At 46.2% G+C, this 19,998-nt stretch overlaps 1 protein-coding gene across 1 annotated transcript in view; it reads right to left on the reverse strand.

Moving 5' to 3' along the window:
- The window catches only part of ARHGAP31 (Rho GTPase activating protein 31), a 56,031-nt gene continuing 36,033 nt past the window's right edge, over positions 1-19,998 (reverse strand). Inside the window, exons 3-12 of the mRNA XM_009946771.2 lie at positions 19,575-19,719; positions 14,196-14,278; positions 13,461-13,568; positions 11,654-11,799; positions 9,674-9,872; positions 7,801-7,925; positions 5,389-5,448; positions 4,104-4,730; positions 3,464-3,768; positions 1-2,469 (exon numbers count right to left, since the gene is read on the reverse strand). Coding sequence (XP_009945073.2) covers positions 1-2,469; positions 3,464-3,768; positions 4,104-4,730; positions 5,389-5,448; positions 7,801-7,925; positions 9,674-9,872; positions 11,654-11,799; positions 13,461-13,568; positions 14,196-14,278; positions 19,575-19,719 — 4,267 coding nt within the window. The remainder of the gene's footprint in view (positions 2,470-3,463; positions 3,769-4,103; positions 4,731-5,388; positions 5,449-7,800; positions 7,926-9,673; positions 9,873-11,653; positions 11,800-13,460; positions 13,569-14,195; positions 14,279-19,574; positions 19,720-19,998) is intronic.

Raw genomic sequence — 19,998 nt, forward strand, 5'->3', positions numbered from 1 at the left:
CTATTCAATCTGCCTCCCGCTTCGTCCATCCAGAATCACAGAGCGCCTCTGGGGCTGGTAAAAGCAGCTGGTAGAGGTCTCCAGTCTCTGGCCATTCTTGGGGATGGTCATTTTGTTCCGCAGCGTCACCCCCTCAGGCGTTGTCCGCGAAGTCTCAGACAGATCGCCACAAATGGGGCTCGAAGAGGTGGTCTGAGTGGGGCTCCTTATGGGTGATAACAACACCCTGGAGTCTGCTGAAGAGGAGGGGTGGTCCATAATGGGGAAAGGGGGACTGAAGAGAATCAGACTCTGGGGCCTCCCGGGCCTAGATCTATAGGAAGGCTTGGAGAACCCTGATGGCCTCTCCATCTTTGAGGACTGTGGGTTTTCTCCAGCTGTCTCCCCCTCAGAGGTGCGCTTTCGGCGCAGAACAGGGGCATCCAGAGCTGGGTAGTGACTGGACTGAGATGGCTCCAGTGGAGGGCCAAGATTGCTGTGCCAAGGACAGGCTGAGTCCTTTTGAGCTGGGTCACTATTTTCTTTCTCTGCTTTGGCTTTCTTCTCTGTTAGTGGACTCTTGGGGTCCTCCAGGTGGCTCCATGCCACCCGTTGAGTCTGCCTGACAGCCTGCTTGGCTTCTCCTTCCTTCTTCTCGGCTGGTGGAGCAGCATTCTGAGCCTGTAGAGGCTGGGGGATCTGGGTGTACTGAATTTTGGGTGGTATCACGGGCACCGCTCTGGCCTGGCACATCTTAATCATGAAGGAGGTCCTGACTGCCGACACACTGACAGGGGCAGAGTTACGACGACCAGTGGTGGCATGGGCCACTGCCAGGTAATCCAAGTCTAGATCCATGTGCGCATTGAAATAAGACCCCCAGGGAAGGCCTTTACTGGCAGCAGGGCAGGCAGTTGGCAGGGATGGGACAGAATCGCTGCTTTTTACTTCCTTCTGCCCACACAGTAGGTTCCCAGGGGCAGAGGGCATGGACAGGCTCTCAAATGTGAAGAAGTCTGAGGCTGGAAGGAGTGAATCCAAATTGAGGGATGATGGCCTAGTCTTCACTTTGCGGGGTGTTTCTTCGCCTTTATTACTCATCTGTGACTCAGTGACAGAGCACAATGCTTTGGTAACAGTCTTTCCTCCCAGGGCAGTGTCCTGAGGCACAGATAACTTCTCCTTTGCATTCTTCACCTGTGAAGAATTTCCCAGGCTATTTTGGTATGGTAAAGACAGCTCAAGCTTTGAGCTCCAAGGGTTTTCTGTGCTTACATCCGCTTTCTTTTCCTTTGGCTCTGAAAGAGAGATTCTGGAGGCTCCTTCTTTCTCAGCTGGTGCTTCCTCCGTGCTGAAGGGGTATGTCAGCTCCTCAGGTTTCAAAGGTTCTTCTGGAAGACTTGTGCCATTCTTATCTTGCTTAGCTTTGCCCGAACTAGAGGCGGAAACAGGTTGTGTTTTGGGCAGCTCACAAGTCACTGGCAGAATGTCAGTGCATAGTTGCTGCTGGTCAGTGGCATCTATGAAAGAAAATGGGATAGTCCACAGACTCATCACTGTGTCTTTACTGTCCAGGGAGAGGCTGCGACTGAATCGTGGTCTAAGAGAAAGGCTTGTCTCTGCTTTCTGGCTCTGTGGCTGAAATTCCTGTATCATCTTCTCCTGAATGTCTTTAAAGATGGGGGAATGGAGTGGGCTTGTAACCCACTGATGATCCTCCCATGGCTCCACAAGTTCTAAGCTCTGCACATTATCTGTCCAGGTATCCTCATCATCCTGGTCACCAGCATCATGGGTTCTGCTAACAGCATTGCTCTCCTTCAGCTCCTGGATTCCAGCTCCACTCAGTGCCGTGGAGGAGAATGTGTCCCTTTCATCAGCAGTTGTTATCTCAGGCTTCTCCCTCTGAGTCTGGGCTCTGGCAAGACCATCCTTTTCATTCTGCAGCTGGCAAGTGCTATCTTTTTCTCTCCCTGATGCTGAACATGCTCCTTTGGAACAAGAAAATTCATCACTTGGGGTAACCTCATTAAATTCTGATTGACTATGAAGCTTCCAGTCCAGGGGAGGAGTGAGACATTCACTCCTGCTGTCCACCGTTGGGTGGTGATTCTTTGGAGCAGCTGTGCCAGTTGAATGAGTACCCTGTTTGGGTAGAGCTGAAGCACAGCTCTGCTGTGCAATCACATCAGACTGGCAGTTGTGGAGGCTGTCTTGTCGTTCCGTGCTGGTGGCACCAAATAAAGGTGCTTGAGTTGTTGTCTGTGGTGTTCTACTTGCAGATTTCTGCTCAGACAGTGTTGGACTCTGCCCTGGGCCAGAAGAAGAACTGTCTGTTTGTACTGAGGAAAAGGATTCAGAAATTAGGCCCATCCTGGGGACAGCTGCTGGCAAGAGCAAGAGCTCCTCTTCAGGTTCGATAATTTTCAGTTCCTGCTGTATCTCTGGCCACAGCGGTTCTAGAAGGGCATTCGTAGAGTCCTCCTCAGTCTGAAAAACAGAAGAAATGCCATGACCTGGCAGCTCACAACTTTTATCAGTAAATACCCCTTCATTTTCCTCAAACAGTCCTCTTAGAATAGTCAGGCTACTGGATGAGCGCATTCATGGGTACAGAAACACAGACACACGTACTGCTACCAGTTCAAGGAAGGAAGTACATCTATAAACAAGTGTGTTTATGGAGGAGAAGATCTGAGATGCAGCCAAAATGAGGTCTGGACAGATGTACTGAAAGAGTGAGGTGAATGAGTTGCTGGAATGCCTCAGCCCATTTCTCAGCTCTTCCCATTCAGGCTCACTTGGCCTTGCCAGAGGATCTGCATTCCCAAATCACACACAGACTGGAATGAATAATCTATTCAAGGAACTACGCCAACAGATCTTTAAATAGCTGTCCAAAGACGAGTATTGCTGTAAGGATCTTGGTGAAAAAACTCTGCTAGAGATACAGAGGAGGCAAAATAAGTAAATAAAAATAAAAATAATTATGATGATGGTGATGATGGTGATGATGATGATGATGATGATGATGATGATAATAATAATAATAATAATAATAATAATAATAATAATAATGATGATGATGTGTAGGGAATGGAAGAAAAAAAGGACTGTTCAGGCTGTCCAGGACAACTAGGACAGCAAAAATAGAAGGGGAATTCAGAGACCATGGGTCAAAATACTCAGACATCCAGACAGTCTCACATCTGGAGAGTCTTGGAGCAGACAGATTGCACTGACTGCAATCATATGGTTAGAGGAAAAGAAGACCAAAAGGGGATAGCAGGTAGTTGTGAAAAGGTAAATCACCACATGGCAATTGGACAGAGGTGAAATCAGTACATGGTCAATACTTGACCCTGCTTAGCCTAGGTCATAGACTGAGTTTTCACGACTACAGACACACAGTGAAACTTTAAAAATGTCACAGTCACCACCATGGCATTGTTTCCCATCTTTTTTCTCATGTCTTCTTCCTTACCACATCTCTTAAACGTGACCCTTCTTCGGTCTTGATCTCCTGCTGGCCACAGCTACCCTCTGAGGTGACATCCTTCATCTTGAGCTGTCCTTGCTCTGCCTTGTCTGCAGGGAGTGGCCCTGTATGAACCTCTGAGGCTGGTGTTTGTTCTAAGGTGGGACTCTGCTCTGAGGACTGCTGGGGGCTCCTGGGGCTGCTTGTGCAGCTGCTTTGCCCACATAACAGCTCCTGATTTTCTGGTGCTTGCTCTGTAGCTTCTAAGGACTCAGGTTTCCTGGCTGCCACCAGCTCCTCAGCATGAGAGCCTGGATCAGAAACACAAATGAATGATGTAACTACTTGTGACTGAAAACACGTGCCCTGAGACAAAATGGTGCTGTTTCAACCCAATGCCAACTAACAAAGATAAAGAGCTCCCTCCAGGCACAACAGGACATTGCTGCAAGGCCACCCACTTCCACAGTCTCCTTACTGCAACAAGCACTAACCCAACCCGCTACCGTAAACACCTATCCTGCTACAGCTTGGTCTCTTTTCTGCCACAAAAGCAGGCTGGAGCAACCTCCACGACACCGAGCTGCAGAGCACCTCCAGTAGCCTGACATGGGGCTCCACATCCCCCTCCTTAAAACACTTTTACCTCTGCGTGATGCTGCTGGCAGGGTGGGCCCTGGCTGTTTCTCCTTCTGCTCCAGCACTTGCTCTGTCCTCGTGTGGGTCCCTGCTTCCAGGGCAGAGGGACTCGTGCTCTCAGCCACCAGGGAAGACAACTCCTCCAGGCTGGAGAGGGAAAGTTTCTCCTTGGTGGGCACGCGGCACGGGGTGCTGTTGGTGCTGATGACTGCGGATACCCGCAGGGGTACAGAGACGGCAAAAGGCTCTGAGATGTTCAGGGCTTTCCTCTGGTGACGAGGGGAGGCCTCCAAGGGAAAGAGGCTGCTTGGGAAGCCTGACTTGGCAGCTGTTTCAGAGGTGTAGAACATGCGGCCGCCTTTGGGGGAAGTCTGCTCGTTTTCAGCATCCTCTGCCACTCGGAAGACCTTCAGCTGCTCAGGGGGTGACTTTGCCTGTGGTGTCCGAGGAGGACCTTTCTCTCCACTCAGCTCTGAGCTTCCTTTGGCCCCCATGACAGATCCTTCCCTCTCCCACTCATTCTCCTTGCTGAGGTCATATGAGCTGCCTGTGCCTCCTGTCCGTATCTTCATCACCGGAACAAAAAACCCTCCAGTAGTCACTGTCCGTTTGAATCTGCTCTTTTCATCCTCACCTAGAGATGAGAAGATAGGAAGAAGTCAGTGGGAAGCAAAGCACCAGCAAACAATCTTCCTCTGTGAGAAGCCCTCCTCAGTCCCTCCAGAGATGAGTTCTGCGCTGGTGAACACCCACATTTCCCCAGACAGATGGGGACAGCAGGCACCAAAGGCCTTCCAGGGTCCAGCCCTGGGGCCTCCTTCAAACTAGGCAACAGGGCTGGATAGGATGCCCACCAGTGGCAATCACTCAGGACTTTTATCAGAGGCCCCTCTCAATCAGATGCAGCCAAGTCTCGAGCTAGCGTGCATTGTCCACAAAGATCACAGCTCCAGGCTTTGTGGTCTTATTGCAAGCACTTTTCACTTATAAATGTGAATTTTGTGCTCAGAATAATCAAGAGTGAAATTGAAGCAATCTCACTGCTAATAGACATGCAGCTGTGGTAACTCTCAGGTGCATAAGCCAACATAAAAGACACAGAAAAGGGTTAAAAATGCATGCACACCGAGGTGGGGTCACATGTCAGCAATGATGGCATAAGCACACAAAGGTACACAACACAGTGAGACAGGCAAAGAAACAAATGTCTGCATCTGTGCAAGCACGGGGGAAAGCTGAGAATGCAGAGGTGAAATCCTTTACCCTTACAGTATAGGCTATTGATGTCTCACCTTCCACTGGCAAGGAACACAGTGAATCCATGCTCTTCGCAGGCCGAATAGTTGCTTTTTCTGTGGAAAATGAGTTTTAGAAGCAGGCTTCAGATCCTGTGGTTTTGCAGGTTTCAGCCCATAAAGACCAAAGGCTACATTACATATAGACAGGCATGCCAGGCAGACTTCAAAGATATTTTTCATTTCCAAGCATTCCCCTCTGCATCCACACCACACGGCTTATTGCCCGCACTTGTCCACGCAGCTGGGGATCTGCTAGCACTAAAACAGCTTTGCACCTGCCAGACATGCAGAGAACTATACTTATCCCAGCCAGTACACACCATCTCCACTGTAAAGCAGTTAGGCGTCCCCAAAGCTGTTATGCACCACTGCCCTCTCCAATCAAGTCAGGCTGTTGGTTGTGGGGACTTTTTAACTACACTGACATAAATGCCTCTCACCCCTCATTCCTGGTAGCAAATATTAGGTTATTTTTACATTGCATTCCCAGTCTCTTTTGCTGGCATGAGCATATCCTGCCTCCAGCAAGCACTGTGGGAAATTTATGAGGGCAGTAAGCAACCTATTTTCCTGGTCGTTGTCACTGGACTTGCTTGTCTAGAAGCAAGCTGCCATTTGTCACCAGTCTAAAGGTCTGTTCCTGAGAGGTTTTGGAAGTGTGTGGCTGTTACTGCTCTGAAAAGGGGAGATGGGAGGAATGTAGCCAACAAGGAAGACAAGTTAGTCTCTGGCAGTTCAAAAACGGTCCATGGAGCTCTGGAAAACATCTGGGAGCAAAGTTTGCTGTTTACAATGTTGCACAAAGTAGGTAAGGCAGAAAGAGAGCAGGCTTGTTAGACTTCACTTGTTTATATAAATAAGGCTTCTGGGACTGACTTTCACACGAGCATAGGAGAAACTCCAGATACTTTTTGCATTTATATGGAGTCCCAGCTACATTTTACGTTCATATGGCATGATGTCTTGAACACCGGCTCCACTTTCTCAGAGGAACAGAACCGAAGCTGCGGAGCTCACATTTTATGTGACTTGCAGGCTTGGGTGCATGGACACAAACTGTGTTAAAGCATGTGCTGAGTTTCAACAGCCAGTTCATCTGTTTCCTCACATTAGGCTGCAAGCAGAGAGCCCATAAAAATACAGCATGGCAGTGCTAAAGCACTTCTTCTCAAAAGCACTACTTCAGTGCCTAAATCTCTGAGCATGGTTGTGCATTTGTGTGTCCTGCTGCTGAAAATGTGCAGCCTCCTGTCACTCAGTACCAGGCTTGGAACAAGGCTCGGCCCCCCACGATTGCTGGGCTCCAGTCATTCCTGGGCATCCTTGGGTTAGCACTATTTTGGGACAGAGTATTCCTTATCAAAGTGAGCAGGTGATCCCGTGATCAAAATAGGATGGAGAGCTATTTTGAGGCCTGCCATGGGCACCCTGTGTGGGGCCATCTGTACATGCAAAACATGGGGGAAGGCAGGGGTCCAAAAAGAGCTGGATCCAGCGTTTGGCTTCAAACACGCTTCCGATCCAAATACATCCTCTCTTGTGTGTGGTGGTAGGTGATGTTGCTGACATTAACTATTTTATTCTAAGTCTCGCAATTTGGTAGTGCTCTTCCAAGCACCAGCTCCTGAAGTCACAAGATTATCTAAAAAAAATTTCACCTTCATCTTCTTTTTAAAAAGTAAACTTCTTGGCTTGGAGATATTAAAAAAAAATCTGGGACATATAAAGCCAGAACATTTCTTTACAAACTCAGATAAGAAAGAGTATGCTTTCTTTTAAAAATGGTGATTGCTTTTAAGTCAACTTCATGATTTTTAGAACTTGAGTCATCGTTTCTGAACACTGGGAATTGGCACTGTCGTATGATTTTCTAGGAAGCAGAGTATTTAAGAGATTGCAGCTCACGGGGGGGCTAGAACTTGGGATCACAGCCAGCAGAAAAGACAACTTCTGCAAAAGTAATAGCTTCCCTTGACATGCTGAGAGCCAGGAGCCATAGAAACTCCTGGAGCCTTGTTTTTCACAAAGACACTGAACACAGTTGGTTCTTTAACTTCCTTTAGTGGAAGGACAGCCATTCACCCAGTACCATGTAAGGAACATTAGGAGTGAGAGGCTGGCTGGGCTGGAGGAGTGGACTAATCCAAACCTACATAGCATTTCCTAGTCCCCAAGCTTGACAGCTGGGCAACGGGAGCCTGTTTATTCACATATCAAAACGGAATGTTTGCTGTAGCTGTCTGGCATACCCTTCTGAAAGGGTGCTTCTCGCCATCATGTGAAAATTATTCAACTATCTCAAATCTAATGGTATTAGTTATCATGTGGATACAGGTTGCCTCGTGCTATCAATGTAGCAGGAGAAAGCTGCAGAGAGAAATACTTAGCTGAAAAGTGTGTTCTTACCAGAGAGCTTCTGTGCCCTTACAAAGACACTCCCATTTCGACTCAGTTTAGACTTTGATTCTGATCCAGAACGGCCCAAGTTAAATATCGACTTCCATTTCTTGGACTTAGTAGATAATTTCCTCCTGGAAGGAAAAAGGGCCCAAGAGATTACCAAACCCTAGAGACTTTTGTCTTTTTAATATCCCATAAAAGCCTCTGAGCCCTCTCCGCTCACCACTGTCCCTCTTTTCTTCTCAGACCTCTTTTAATTCCAAGGCGTGCAAGGCTTAACTACACAATCAACTCTCACCTTTCTGTAAGTGGTTGTCTGTATTGCTGATTTAACCGTGTCATGGATGGAAAGACACCTAAGCCAGCTCTTCAGAGACTTGGCTCTGGCATCATGCTACAGCAACTGTGATTGACTAAGTCTCCAAAAAGGAGAGGTTTCCGAGGCTAGAACTATCTTGCAATGCAGTAAAGAAAAATTGTGGTTTTAACAGGTTTTAATGACAGAATGCAAGATAAATTCCAGAGAATTGATGAAACTGGTGCTTTCACTCAGTGCAGAAAGCTACCCTTTTAAGTCCACATGTCTTATAGTTTTTATGAATTTGTGAAAATAAACAGAAACCTTAATAGAAACTAGCTATTAATGCTTCTCAGGCCAACGTTAATTTATTCATAGGTATTATATGATCATATGCAATTACAATGTACTAACCAAAAAGGAGGAGACTTGAGAGAATTAAATCAATTTCTCGTAACTGTCAGGAAAAGTCAGACACCAGTTCACTGTGTCTTTTTGGAAATGCCAGCTTTAAATAGAAAGAAGCTGCTACTCTTGAAGCCGGTTTTCTTCTATACATATTACTGCATGAAGCTCTGTTTCAGTTCCTTCATGTACCCATTCTGACTCCTCCTTCAATCTCCCCTCTTCCAGAGCAAGAACCCTCTTATCTCCCTGTCTTGCTCTCCATAATGGGCTTTCTACCCTCACAGTTCTGCTTTTCTTACAGAGCACAGATCAGTCCTACAAAGGGGAATAATATCTTGGGGATAGGACTTCTCTTCAAGTGAGAAAGGAAAAGGCACTCCAGAGGGGCAATACACCCTTTTGTCTCAAGCTGGTTATCCTCTTACCAGTATTCTGTTAGATTGCTCCTTTTTGCTTTAATATATCGGGTGCAAATAAATATCTTTGCTCCAGTGCTTTATGGCTCAGTAGAATAATAAGCCTCCTGCTGCAGAGGCTATAATCTCTCAGAACCAGGGAGTAGAGTTGCCATATATTAACAGATAGATAGACCAATAGATAAATACTTATGCTGGGCAGCAGTGCCAAAACTACAGCAACCTCAGGTGAAATCAGACTCCTCTCCTGGCATAGGCATAGGTGGAATAGATGTCACTATGTAAATATGTCTCCATGCTAGCAACGAAAATTTGCCTTACTGCTTGGCTATGAGTGCAGAGGAACCTGGAGAACGATGAAGCTGAGCAGGTCAATGCCACCAGGTGCACCATGGACCAGCCACCACCAGGTGGAACTCACAGGAGAGCTGTGTCCAGACCTGCTCCATGTTCAGCCCATATTTAGCCAAATCCTGAGCTGACACAAGGACACAAAGACAATTAATACCTCCTGCAGGAGGTCTGGGAGATTCTGCCCTGGTGGAAGGATGAGGACTAGTGGAGCTATGAACCCAGCAACTGCAATGCTTCTCAGGAGCTGCTGTGTCTCTTTTGAGAAGGGCAGTTTTCTCTCAACGGTGGCTGTAGAGTCATGCGTGCAGGTTTGGGGGTATCACGCTAACAAAAGTCTCGTTCCCAATCATGCTGGGGGACCTGCACTTTTGTGTTTGCACTTTACACTCCTCTTGGAACTTACTTGCTGTCAGGGAGGTCAACAACTGTGTGGAAGAGGGACCCAGCTACAGGGACAATTTCAGGCAAGCTGTTCTCTCTCCTCTCCTTCCGAGCAGGGTGGGAGGCAGACAGGCTCCGTGCCTGCGCTTCTTCCAGGCTCACCAGTTTCATTGGCAGGGAGGCCGAGGGGAGGGTCAGACTTTTCACAACTGATGCGCTCTCTGAAAAGCAAGAAAACACATTCCAGCCTGGGGTGAGGAGAGAGGAGAGCAAGAGCTTCATGTCTTTATTTGACTAGAACATCTCCTGCGGAGGGGGGAAAGGAGCAGCACATGCAGGGAAAGGCTTTTTGTCAGATAAATCTTCCATCTCCCCAGCAACCATATTCATCTGAGTGCATTCCCAGCAGGGGCCACGCTCACCAAAGGCTGTGTTGCACAGACTTGCTGCCTCTGCTGTAGATGCTTCAGTGTGAAAGAGACGTCTCTGAAAACCATGAGGATTCACACATTTTCCTTTCTCCTTCCTCCTTCCCTCCCTCCCCAGACTTTGGAGCAGTTCAGTCCCTGATTCAAACCTGGTGCCTAATTCTTTCTCTCTCTTCCAAATCTTTCTCCTTATCTTGTTCCAGGAAGGGGGACTGTTCTAAAAACCAGCATTACTTTACCTTCCTAATGCGTTTCAGGGCTATGGAAAGCAGCGTGACCAATAGCCCTGGGAACAGAAGGTCTCCATTTACACAGGCAGTGGCAAAGCCAGCTTCCCATATGCCACTGCAATAACAGCCCTGTCCTAAACAGGCCGCCTCAAGGTGCATGAAGGAAGCGCAGGATCTGGACCCCACTCGGTACTTAGACCCACTACTGAAGCAGGTTGCAAGCTGCTGCCTGTGCAGAGGGGCTGGGTGAAGGGGCACTTTCCCACTAAGAAATCAACTGGGACCATCAGCATGTTCCTCTCTCGACTCCATATGGTTGTGGAAGGCCAGTGGGGTTCAGCACTTACCAAACCTGGGCCAGTTTTGGGCCGGTAACCTGTAGTACAAGCAGAAGTCTTGGAGTTTACTAGCCAGTGTTTCACCACAATGCTTAAGGCAGTACAGGAGCAGTTCATCACTCCATGCCTTCTGCCAGGGCATAAACAAGGATGTAGGAATGGCATCTGCACCAGCAGAGCAGGGATGTTGCAGGTTGAGCAGGGTACCACACTGGAAACGTGCTCAGGGACACACTAGCAGAAAATGCCACATGTTAAGGGAAAGGTGGGTGGGACGAGCTAACACAAGGCTGGAAAGTAGAAAGGTGGTTACTTCCTCACTTCTGAAGGTATTACAAGTCTTCCTGGTGTGTAAAACAGAAAGATGCATATTTCTGAAATTATGTGAGGTCGCTGTCCATCCAAACCCTCTCAATTCCCAGACTTAAAGCATTGTGACAACAAACTTGTCACTACATAACAAAACCGGCATATCTGAAAACTGGTGGTGTCTCACACACACACAAAAAAAATCTCATTATAAAATGTCCTCAGGTACAAGACTTAAGTTCTTTAGAACACATTGTTTTATCCTGGCAGCCTGGCCTCTGACTTGGGTGGATATGGTGGCTGCAGGTCTGCTACTGTTGGTATGAGGAATTATAACTGGGGGAGCCTGAGAGAAGATAAGACTGTGGCTGACCGGCTTAGAGAGGAAGCTTAGACGATGACTGAGAAGCAATCAAGTGGTCTTTCTTTTTTGGAAAGCATTAAGCCAGGTGACATCATGAAAAAGATGAGCCACAGGGCGATTTGGGAGCACAATGAAGGAGGCTAGTATTCAAAAAGGAAATGTTGGAGATAGGCCTGAATAGGACAAAAGTAATGAGGGATTGGGCTCAAGGTGTCTGGAGGAGCCTGTGAGGATGGTAAGGGTTGATGTGCTTGAAATATTAATTGAAGGGAACACAGTTAGAGCCGGAGTACATGGCAAGTGACACATAGAGTGGTTCAGTGAGGTTGTTACCGATGGTGTCTGCAGAGCTGGCTTTTCTGTTGTTGCTGAAGATCTGATCCACATGATTCAGGATGAACTCAATCACCAACTGCTGCACTCTCACCTCCAGGAAAGCTGCATCCCCATTGCAGCCCACTGCCTCAATCTCCTTTGATCTGCCGAGGAAAGAGGTATACTAGTAGCCAGCATTGCCACACACAGCCCCTGGGAAGGAAAGACCAGCTTTCTTCCTGCAAGACTTGAAATAGGGATGTTTCCCCACTCTTGCTGCACCTCTTGCTCTCCTTCCCTCACAGACCCTCATCCTCTCATTGCCTTTTCACTCTTTCTAAAATTATTTTCTCTTTTTTCTCCTCCACCTCTGTTATTTTCTTTCCTGCTTGTGTTATTTTCCCTACTTAGCTTTCACATCCTTCTCCCTCTTTGCTCCTCCTTTAGCTATTTCAAAGTTGGACCTGGAAGACACCACAGGAGCCTTCAAACACTGCTTCCAGATCCCTACGCAATGCTTCCATCGTCTCTCAGTGAACCCTTAGAACCCTGCTCAGGTCTTCCCCATGCCATTTCTTTCAATCCTTTGCAGTGTGCCCTAGTAGTCACTTCTCTGCCCCCCTGCACTCCTACATTCTCACTCTTGCTCTCAGCAAAGAAACATTCCTTATCTTGACATGCCAAAGTGTTGCTGAAGAAATTATCTCTGGGCAATGGATCCTTTGTAAAGTTAATGACTGGTGTGTTAGATAATAGCTTGGGGCATTGCCAAGAGGATAACTCTGTAAGGAGACTGCAGTTGCATTGCTTGCTCCTTTGTTTTCCTCCCTGGGACTTGCACTTACGAAAGATTGCAAAAGGAAACAGCACGTTTTTTGACAAGGACAGATGCTAGAATGAAAATATCTCAGTAGTAAAGGTCCACTTTGTGGTATTTAATAGAGTCAACATTTGATTAATTTTCAGAAGCTGCCCTGCCTGTTTTGTGATTTAAAAGGGTGAGGTAACTCTTTAGAGAATGGTTTTCAGGCCTGTATCTCTCTAGCCAATGTCCCTCCCTCCTACCCTCTGCCAGCCCAGGGCTCCCTCCACCAGCTCTGCCATAGCCCCTCTCCTGCCCAGCTGCAGTCCTGGACTCTCCCTGCATAGTTCATTCCTCTCAATACATGGGTATGGGAGGGACAGGGAAGGGAATTTCAACAAGATACAAAATACTTCAACTTTTTTTTCCAGATACTATTTTTCTTGTTCTGCTTAGCTCTGCAGCGTATCAGCCAAACCTCTGCCTCTGCACAGCAAACTGCCAGACATAGCAAACATGACAAACTAGCTGGTGGTCTTGAGATCTAACACTAGCTGCCATCTTAAGCCCGCCAAGCTCATCTCACTTTTGCTGAAGCAGATCTGCCACAGGCCTGTAGTATTACTGCCCTGTTGCTCTCCCTTCCAAGCCTTGCTGTCCCTCACCACCCCACTGCAGAAGCACTGGCACTCTCAGAAATGTAATTTCTGTTCCACAGTGATGAGCTAACTCCTCATTTTTAAACTGATGTGCTCAACTTGCAAATAACAGCTTTTTTTTTATATAAGAAACACACAAAACCACAAGCTTCCTTGGATGCTGGCAGTAAAACCTCAGATTATTCAACCTGGAAGAATTTTTTCTCCTTTTAAAAGCTGTTTGCTCTGTTCTACTGTTTCTTTTAGTTGTTCTGCTTTTCCCTGGTTTTGCATTTCCCTCAGAGGATGGGTCTCCAGGCTCAGGTGCTGGCACCCAGTTTGGAGCTCAGCATGGTGCTTTGGATGAGAGGACTCTCTACTGTACCTGAGGAGATTGGGAGCCCACACCAAGGCCAGGTTTCTGGTGTGCATGTTGGTCATGTTGCTGAAGGAGGCCAGGTGAGTCAGGTGCTTGATCAGGTATTCCAACGTTCTGCAGCGATTTCACATGAAGAAATAAAAACACGTCAAGTGACTGATGACTGCCCACTGGGACAGCGAGGCTCAGATCCAGCCCTGGCCTCAGAGTTGTCCCCTCCTCAAGCAAGGCAGTGTCTGCAATGGCACAACAGGCCACATAGGACAGAAGATTTACAGCACAAGCATTTGCATGGGATGACAGTGAACACCTGAACAACTGTGCCCTGGGGCATGAACCAACAATCCTTAGCTTGATGGGTGCAAAGGAAAAGGCAGAGAGATGGGTGAAGGAGTGGGATGCTGCAAAGGCTGAGGGCTTAGCTCTTGCTCAAGTACCAGAAGCACAGCATCTTCTCCTCACCACACCCAGGACGCTGGCCAAGGGTGCCACAGGGGTCATACCAGGGAAGGAGGACGATAGACTGTGGCAGGGAGAGCTTGTTCGATCTCTAGCAATCTCTAACAATGGTTTGTTCGCCAACATTTAAATGCCAGATGAATTGTTGTCAGATTTGGAAATGGTGAGTCAGCTTTTGGGAACTGGCTTCTGGAAATTAACTCCAGTGCTGTTTTAGGCAATATTCCCTGATGACGAGGGTAACCACACTGCCCCTCAGCACCTCAGTGGACACGTTCTCACCTGTAATGCGATGGTGGGAGTTCCTGGATGACATTTTGAATTCGTGCCAACTGCTCGTCCTCGGGGAAGCGTGATACTGCTTCCTGCAGAGATACAAGGAAACAATCTGCCCTGGCAATGGACTCAGGGGAAAAGGAAGAGGGATAAGGAGGGTCACTCGAGACAGCCTGTCTCAGGGCGAATGTTCTCTTGTTACCTTACAGAGCTATTGGTAGAAGAAGTTGCTTCGTGTCCCCAGCACAGCAGAGATTTGCTGTGCTGTTATTTCATGTCTCGGTACATCCTTCCCACACGTTGGGACATGGTGGTAAACATTTTGGGGAGAGGGGCATTTAAGGACTGAAACGTTCAATTAGTGGTTATGTTTCTTTTCTGTTTATTTTGTTGTTCTTTTTGCCTTTTTTAACTTGGGCAGTGATGGGTGGATAGAAAGAGAAGGAAAGAGAGAAGTGAAAATAACGGGAAAATGAAAAATAGTGACCCCCCACCTTCCCTGAAACTGTGTTAAAAATAAAGCGGGTCTTTCAAACCCTGTGTTATGAAAACAGCTTGGTTATACATGATCCATATTCTTCAAAACATGCAATACTTTGGCTGTCATATGGAGATAGCTACAGGGATTGTTCATGTGTGTTTGCATCTTTTATGATGGAAGAAGTCTTAGCAAAATCACTGGCCAGGTATATATATATTCTTGTACTCAGGGTTAGACTAAGTCAAACGGAGACAGAATCAAGGTTATACATCTTGGTCTTGAGCAAGTCTCTATGGACCAAGAGCTTAGAGAGCCACGATAAGCTTTTGTCTGCATTCCTGGGAGTTTACTGCATTGGTGTTCATCTGTTCAGCTATTCCCTTTCAATATTTGTGCTGGGGGAGGACAAACCACCAGCAAGTTCAAACAATGTATGACTGTCTGGGAACCTCCTGCCTACACTACTGCCACTGGAGTTTGGAGCAAGTTCAAAGAAAGATGCTAGGACCCACGCTGCCAGCAGAAGCTTTGCCTACAGACAGACGTCAGCACTGCTAGGAAAGGAAAGGAAGGAAATAGCCCATCCCATACCACCCGTCGCTTAAACTTTATGAATCTGAAATGACCAGCCACAACTAGAGAAACATCTTCTTGTAGCAATCACTACAACATCCACACTGATGATGTTGCCATCTCTGTTCTGGTCACTGTCCTTTTCCCAGCAGACCACTTCTCGTGTACAACCACCAGCAAACCAAACATTGCCAGTTTCAAGGCCGGAGATTAATATGAATCATGTTTTGTTCCTTAACACTGGAAATTGAGAGCTTTGCCCTCTAGTTCTAACTTCTCACTGGTGTGATGGCAAATAAAACCAAGTGAGCTCACTATTTTGGTGTGCATGAGATGGGGATGCACTTGTTTTGCCCAAATTAAAGGTAGGTTAACTCCTAGTACTTTTTACCCATAACTACAGGTCCTTTTTTTTAAAAAAAGAAAAAACGTATTACCATCAGCCCAGAAATCCTAAGTATAAGAACTCTTGTGATCTTCATACAAAGTTTCCAGCTGAATGACCTTGTCCAAAGATGGTGACTAAGAGAAATATAAACTGGTGCATCTAAAACATTAGATTTTAACTAGATTGTACATGGTATTTTCTCCCCTAGTCCTGAGTTTCATTTCCCCGTTTAACTTCCAGGTCTCAAATACCTAATGCTTCGACAGCAAGTGAATACCAGCTTCTCTGAGGTCATGACCCATTCAGTCCTCTGAGCCCATATGTGTTATGCTTTTGAAATCTGAGGCCCCCTCCAAAACTCAGGATTACAGCAGCAGAACACAGAATTCAAGGAAGAATCAATAACTGCATTTGTTACATGTCTGTTAATCATGGTATGAATTTATGTCATTGTCCTGTTTTCAGCTGGGCTAGAGTTAATTTTCTTCCTAGTAGCTGGTACAGTGCTGTGTTTTGGATTTAGTGTGACAATGATGTTGATAACATGCTGATGTTTTAATTGTTGCTAAGTAGTGCTTATCCTCAGTTGAGGATTTTTCAGTTTCACATGCTCTGCCAGCAATCAGGTGCACAAGAAGCTGGGAGGGAGCATGGCCAGGGCAGCTGACCTGACCCAAAGGGATATTCCATGCCATAGGGCATCATGCTCAGTGTATAAACTGGGGGGAGTTGGCCAGGAGGGGCAGATCACTGCTCAGCCATCGGTCAGCGGGTGGTGAGCAATTGCATTGTGCATCACTTGTCTTTTCTTGGGTTTTATTTCTCTCTCTTTTTTTTTGTTATATTCCTTTTCATTCCTATTATTGTTATATTTTATTATTGTTGCTGTCATTATTATATTTTATTTTAGCTTAGTTATTAAACCGTTCTTATCTCAACCCATGAGTTTAACTTCTTTTTTTTTTGATTCTTCTCCCTATCCCACTGGGGCAGGGGGAGGAATGAGCAAGTGGCTCTGTGGTACTTAATTGGTGGCTGGGGTTAAACCATTACAGTCATTTAGGATTTTTTTTACTCCACTGGTGATTCTGGGAGTGCACAATTCATGAGTCCTGGTTAGCAAGTGGAAGAGAGTCTGGAGAGAGAATGTAGGCTTGGCCTATAACCGATTTGCTCTCAAGGACTGCTCGGTCCCTCTATGCCCAGGCTAGAACAAGCCAAGCAGAGTCAACATCTATCCTGTGAAACAAGCATCCATCACTAGAATACAAGGTGGAAAGCTGGAGAGCGTGAGAGGGCATCATTTTGCAAAAGCTGATAGACAGTGAGGACGTGACTGGGACGTTACATCCGTGAACATGACATAGTGACGACCAAAAGGCCAACCCCTCCCTAGTCATTAAGAATTTGACTTTCCTTAGCCACAAATGTCTGAATCACTCTGGTGACTCAAAATGGAGCCTATCCCCTCTCAGAGGCAGCTCTGACTGAGTCAGGCTGGGATTAGCATGCATCCTTTACTCCTACCATCACTCTTCTGCCGAGGCACAGCTGCCACCGTTCCCTGTTCAGACACCCCACGCATACACATGCTCCTAGTGGTTTTTCTGCTCCTTGGGGAACTGGTCTTTTTTTTTTCTTTCCTCCTGGTATCTGACTGTGCTTCCTGTCAGCTGGGTTACCCATTATAAATCCCTACTGAGCAGACTTACGTGAATAATGGATTTTGTGGCTAAGCGGACAAACTAAAAAGCCGGAGATTAAAAAAAAAATCCCTTTTAGGTCAATCCAAAGTGATAACATTTTGGGGAGCTGGCACAAGATTTTAAAGAACAATTGTTCGAGGCTGACCAAAGCATCACGCTCAACCACAAACGAATGAAATTATCATTTAAATTTGGGGCTGTTTAACCCTTTTCCGAAAGACTTTTTATTTAAGAATTAGATGTGTTGATTTAACGTTGAAACATTTCCTTCACAAAGTATTTGTAAAAGAAACATTTAGACTGTTACAGAAATGTTTTCCCTTTTGTTTTTGAATAAAACTATTTACCGAATGTATCTACCGAAAATCTGCAAGTCATCATCCCAAAACTGCACTTTTCAGCAAACATTCTTTTCTAAAAAAAGTTTCCATCTAAATCTTCATGTTTCCTTTAGAGCATTTTTCTTTCATAAATCAGTAGAGATAGCCAGAAAGACACCAGCCAAATAGCTTCAACAAGAATGAGACTCATCAGTTACTGTGAATGGTTGAATAATACCCTGTATTTTCAAGATCCTGTTCATCCTGACTGTTTCTAGTTTAGAGATCCTGTCCTATATTCTCAGGATCCCTATATCCTGAGGATACAGGTCAATTTTTCAAATCCACTCAGAATTTTGACTGAAGTTTTGGCTATACATCGCCTTGAAACACAGACCAATCTTACTTAAAATTTGGCATCGAAACAGCAAGACACCTAACACTATTGCATCCCTGTCAGTCAGCACAGCAAGCCAATTCCCACCCCATGTTCCCCAGCTCAGCTGTAGTCCCCAATAGCTACCTCACTTCTCAGGTTGCTACTTGGCTGGTCCCATCCAGCTTTTCCCTACCGCAAGCCACCTTGCACAGATGTGCCTGCCTCTTCCCATAGCAGGAAACAGGGAGTTTTTGGAGAATGTCTTCTTCTTGTGCGGACCCCATGGATCTCTCTCAGTGCCTCGTGTGCCACAGCAGTGCCACTTGGAGATGCTTGATTCAGGATAGAGGCAATGCAGACAGCAACACCTGAAGCTAAGTTTGCTTGCCACTTCCCGTTTTGTTCAGACATGATTATGCAAAACTTCTCTGCAACATCTGACATTTTTGGCGATGTCTGTCGCCTCCACCTCCCAGCAAATGGGAAAGAGTAGGATAACAGAAATTCGTAACAAAGGACGGATGTTTCTAACACTGAGAAAACAATCCTTCCCATCCCCCACCCCGGTTGTTTTAAGAAGCCGGTGCATTCTTTTAGCTGAAAATTCACGCCTCTGGGACGTAAGATTTCAGCCTGAATGACTGGATTTAAATTTCTTGGTGTCATAAACTACTGAAACTGGATTCAGAGCGGTAAGAAGCAGGTAACCTTAACAACAAGCATGCTTGCTGTGTTACCTTTTAATAAAATATTATCTGTCGTCAAAATTAGCCAACTCTCTTAAAAATTCAGTCTTTGTGGTCTTATTTTTCTGCTCCCCCGCAGTCTGCTCCTAGGCTTCAACTGTATCCATGTATAATCTATGGCTGTTTTGCAGAATTGAGTAACTACTCTTTGAATTATAATCTCTTTAAACAAGGTTAGAGATTTCTGCTTGGCCAGCTTCCACTTTTCTCTGCCATTTGTATTTATGACATGATCATGGTGGACCTGATATGCCATAGCTGGCATAACCTGTGTCATCATTTGCACTCTGACAAACTGTGTGAAAAATGCTACAGATGCAGAAAAGTTGGTGTTTTACCCATGGGCTGAGCAATCAGTTTGTGCAGGTGTCAGGGACTATCAGAGGAACAGGGAGGAGGAGACTGCACCCTTGTGATTATGATCACAAGCCCCAGGTGACCCAGAAGACTCTCAGTGATGGACAGTAATGAGGAAAAGTAAGACAATTAGTAATTCTGGGAGGAGATGCACAGTGGGGAGAAAGAGTAACAGCAGAGAAGCAATGTGGTGAAAAAATGAGCAAGATGAAGGGAAGGAAACAGCAGAGAAACAAGCATGAAATGGAGAAAAGAAAAGGTTGGGGAAAGAAAGCCAGCACAAAGACAATAAGGGAAGAGCACCGAGAGGTGTTCGTATAGATAGATGCACCAGAAGCCAGGACACTGAAGTGAATCCCAAACAGCCATCATGGAGGAACCTGTAGAAGAACATCCATACTGTTCGAGAGGAACGAGAACAGCAAAGGGTCTCACCGTGAATTTCTTGTAGAGCTCATAAGTGAGGAGAGGGTTGGGCAGTTCCCTGAAGTACAGCTTGCATAGCGATCCCACGCAGTGGATGTCCTGGAGGTAAACTTCCCTTGTCAGATCCGGGCATTGGTCAGAAACAAACTCTTGTCTGAAACAATATGGAAACATAAAAGCTGCAGCATCCCAGTACTCCACCCTAAGTACTCTTTTACAGCTGGAAGAAAAAAACAAACTGGAAAGCAGAGATTTCTCTGCAGCCTGGCTCAGATCATCTTCTGGGATCAGGCCCTGAGGTTTCAACTAGTCTCTGGTTTCCCTAACATAGTACCATGAGTGGACCCCAAACTGATATAAAGAGATTGCTTTGTCTTGAAGTAAGAGGACAAGAGCATTTGTGCTGAGACCCTCCAGGCTTTTACCATTAATA

Source organism: Leptosomus discolor, chromosome 1 (assembly GCF_034619465.1).
Source record: "Leptosomus discolor isolate bLepDis1 chromosome 1, bLepDis1.hap2, whole genome shotgun sequence".
Lineage (NCBI taxonomy): Eukaryota > Metazoa > Chordata > Aves > Leptosomiformes > Leptosomidae > Leptosomus > Leptosomus discolor.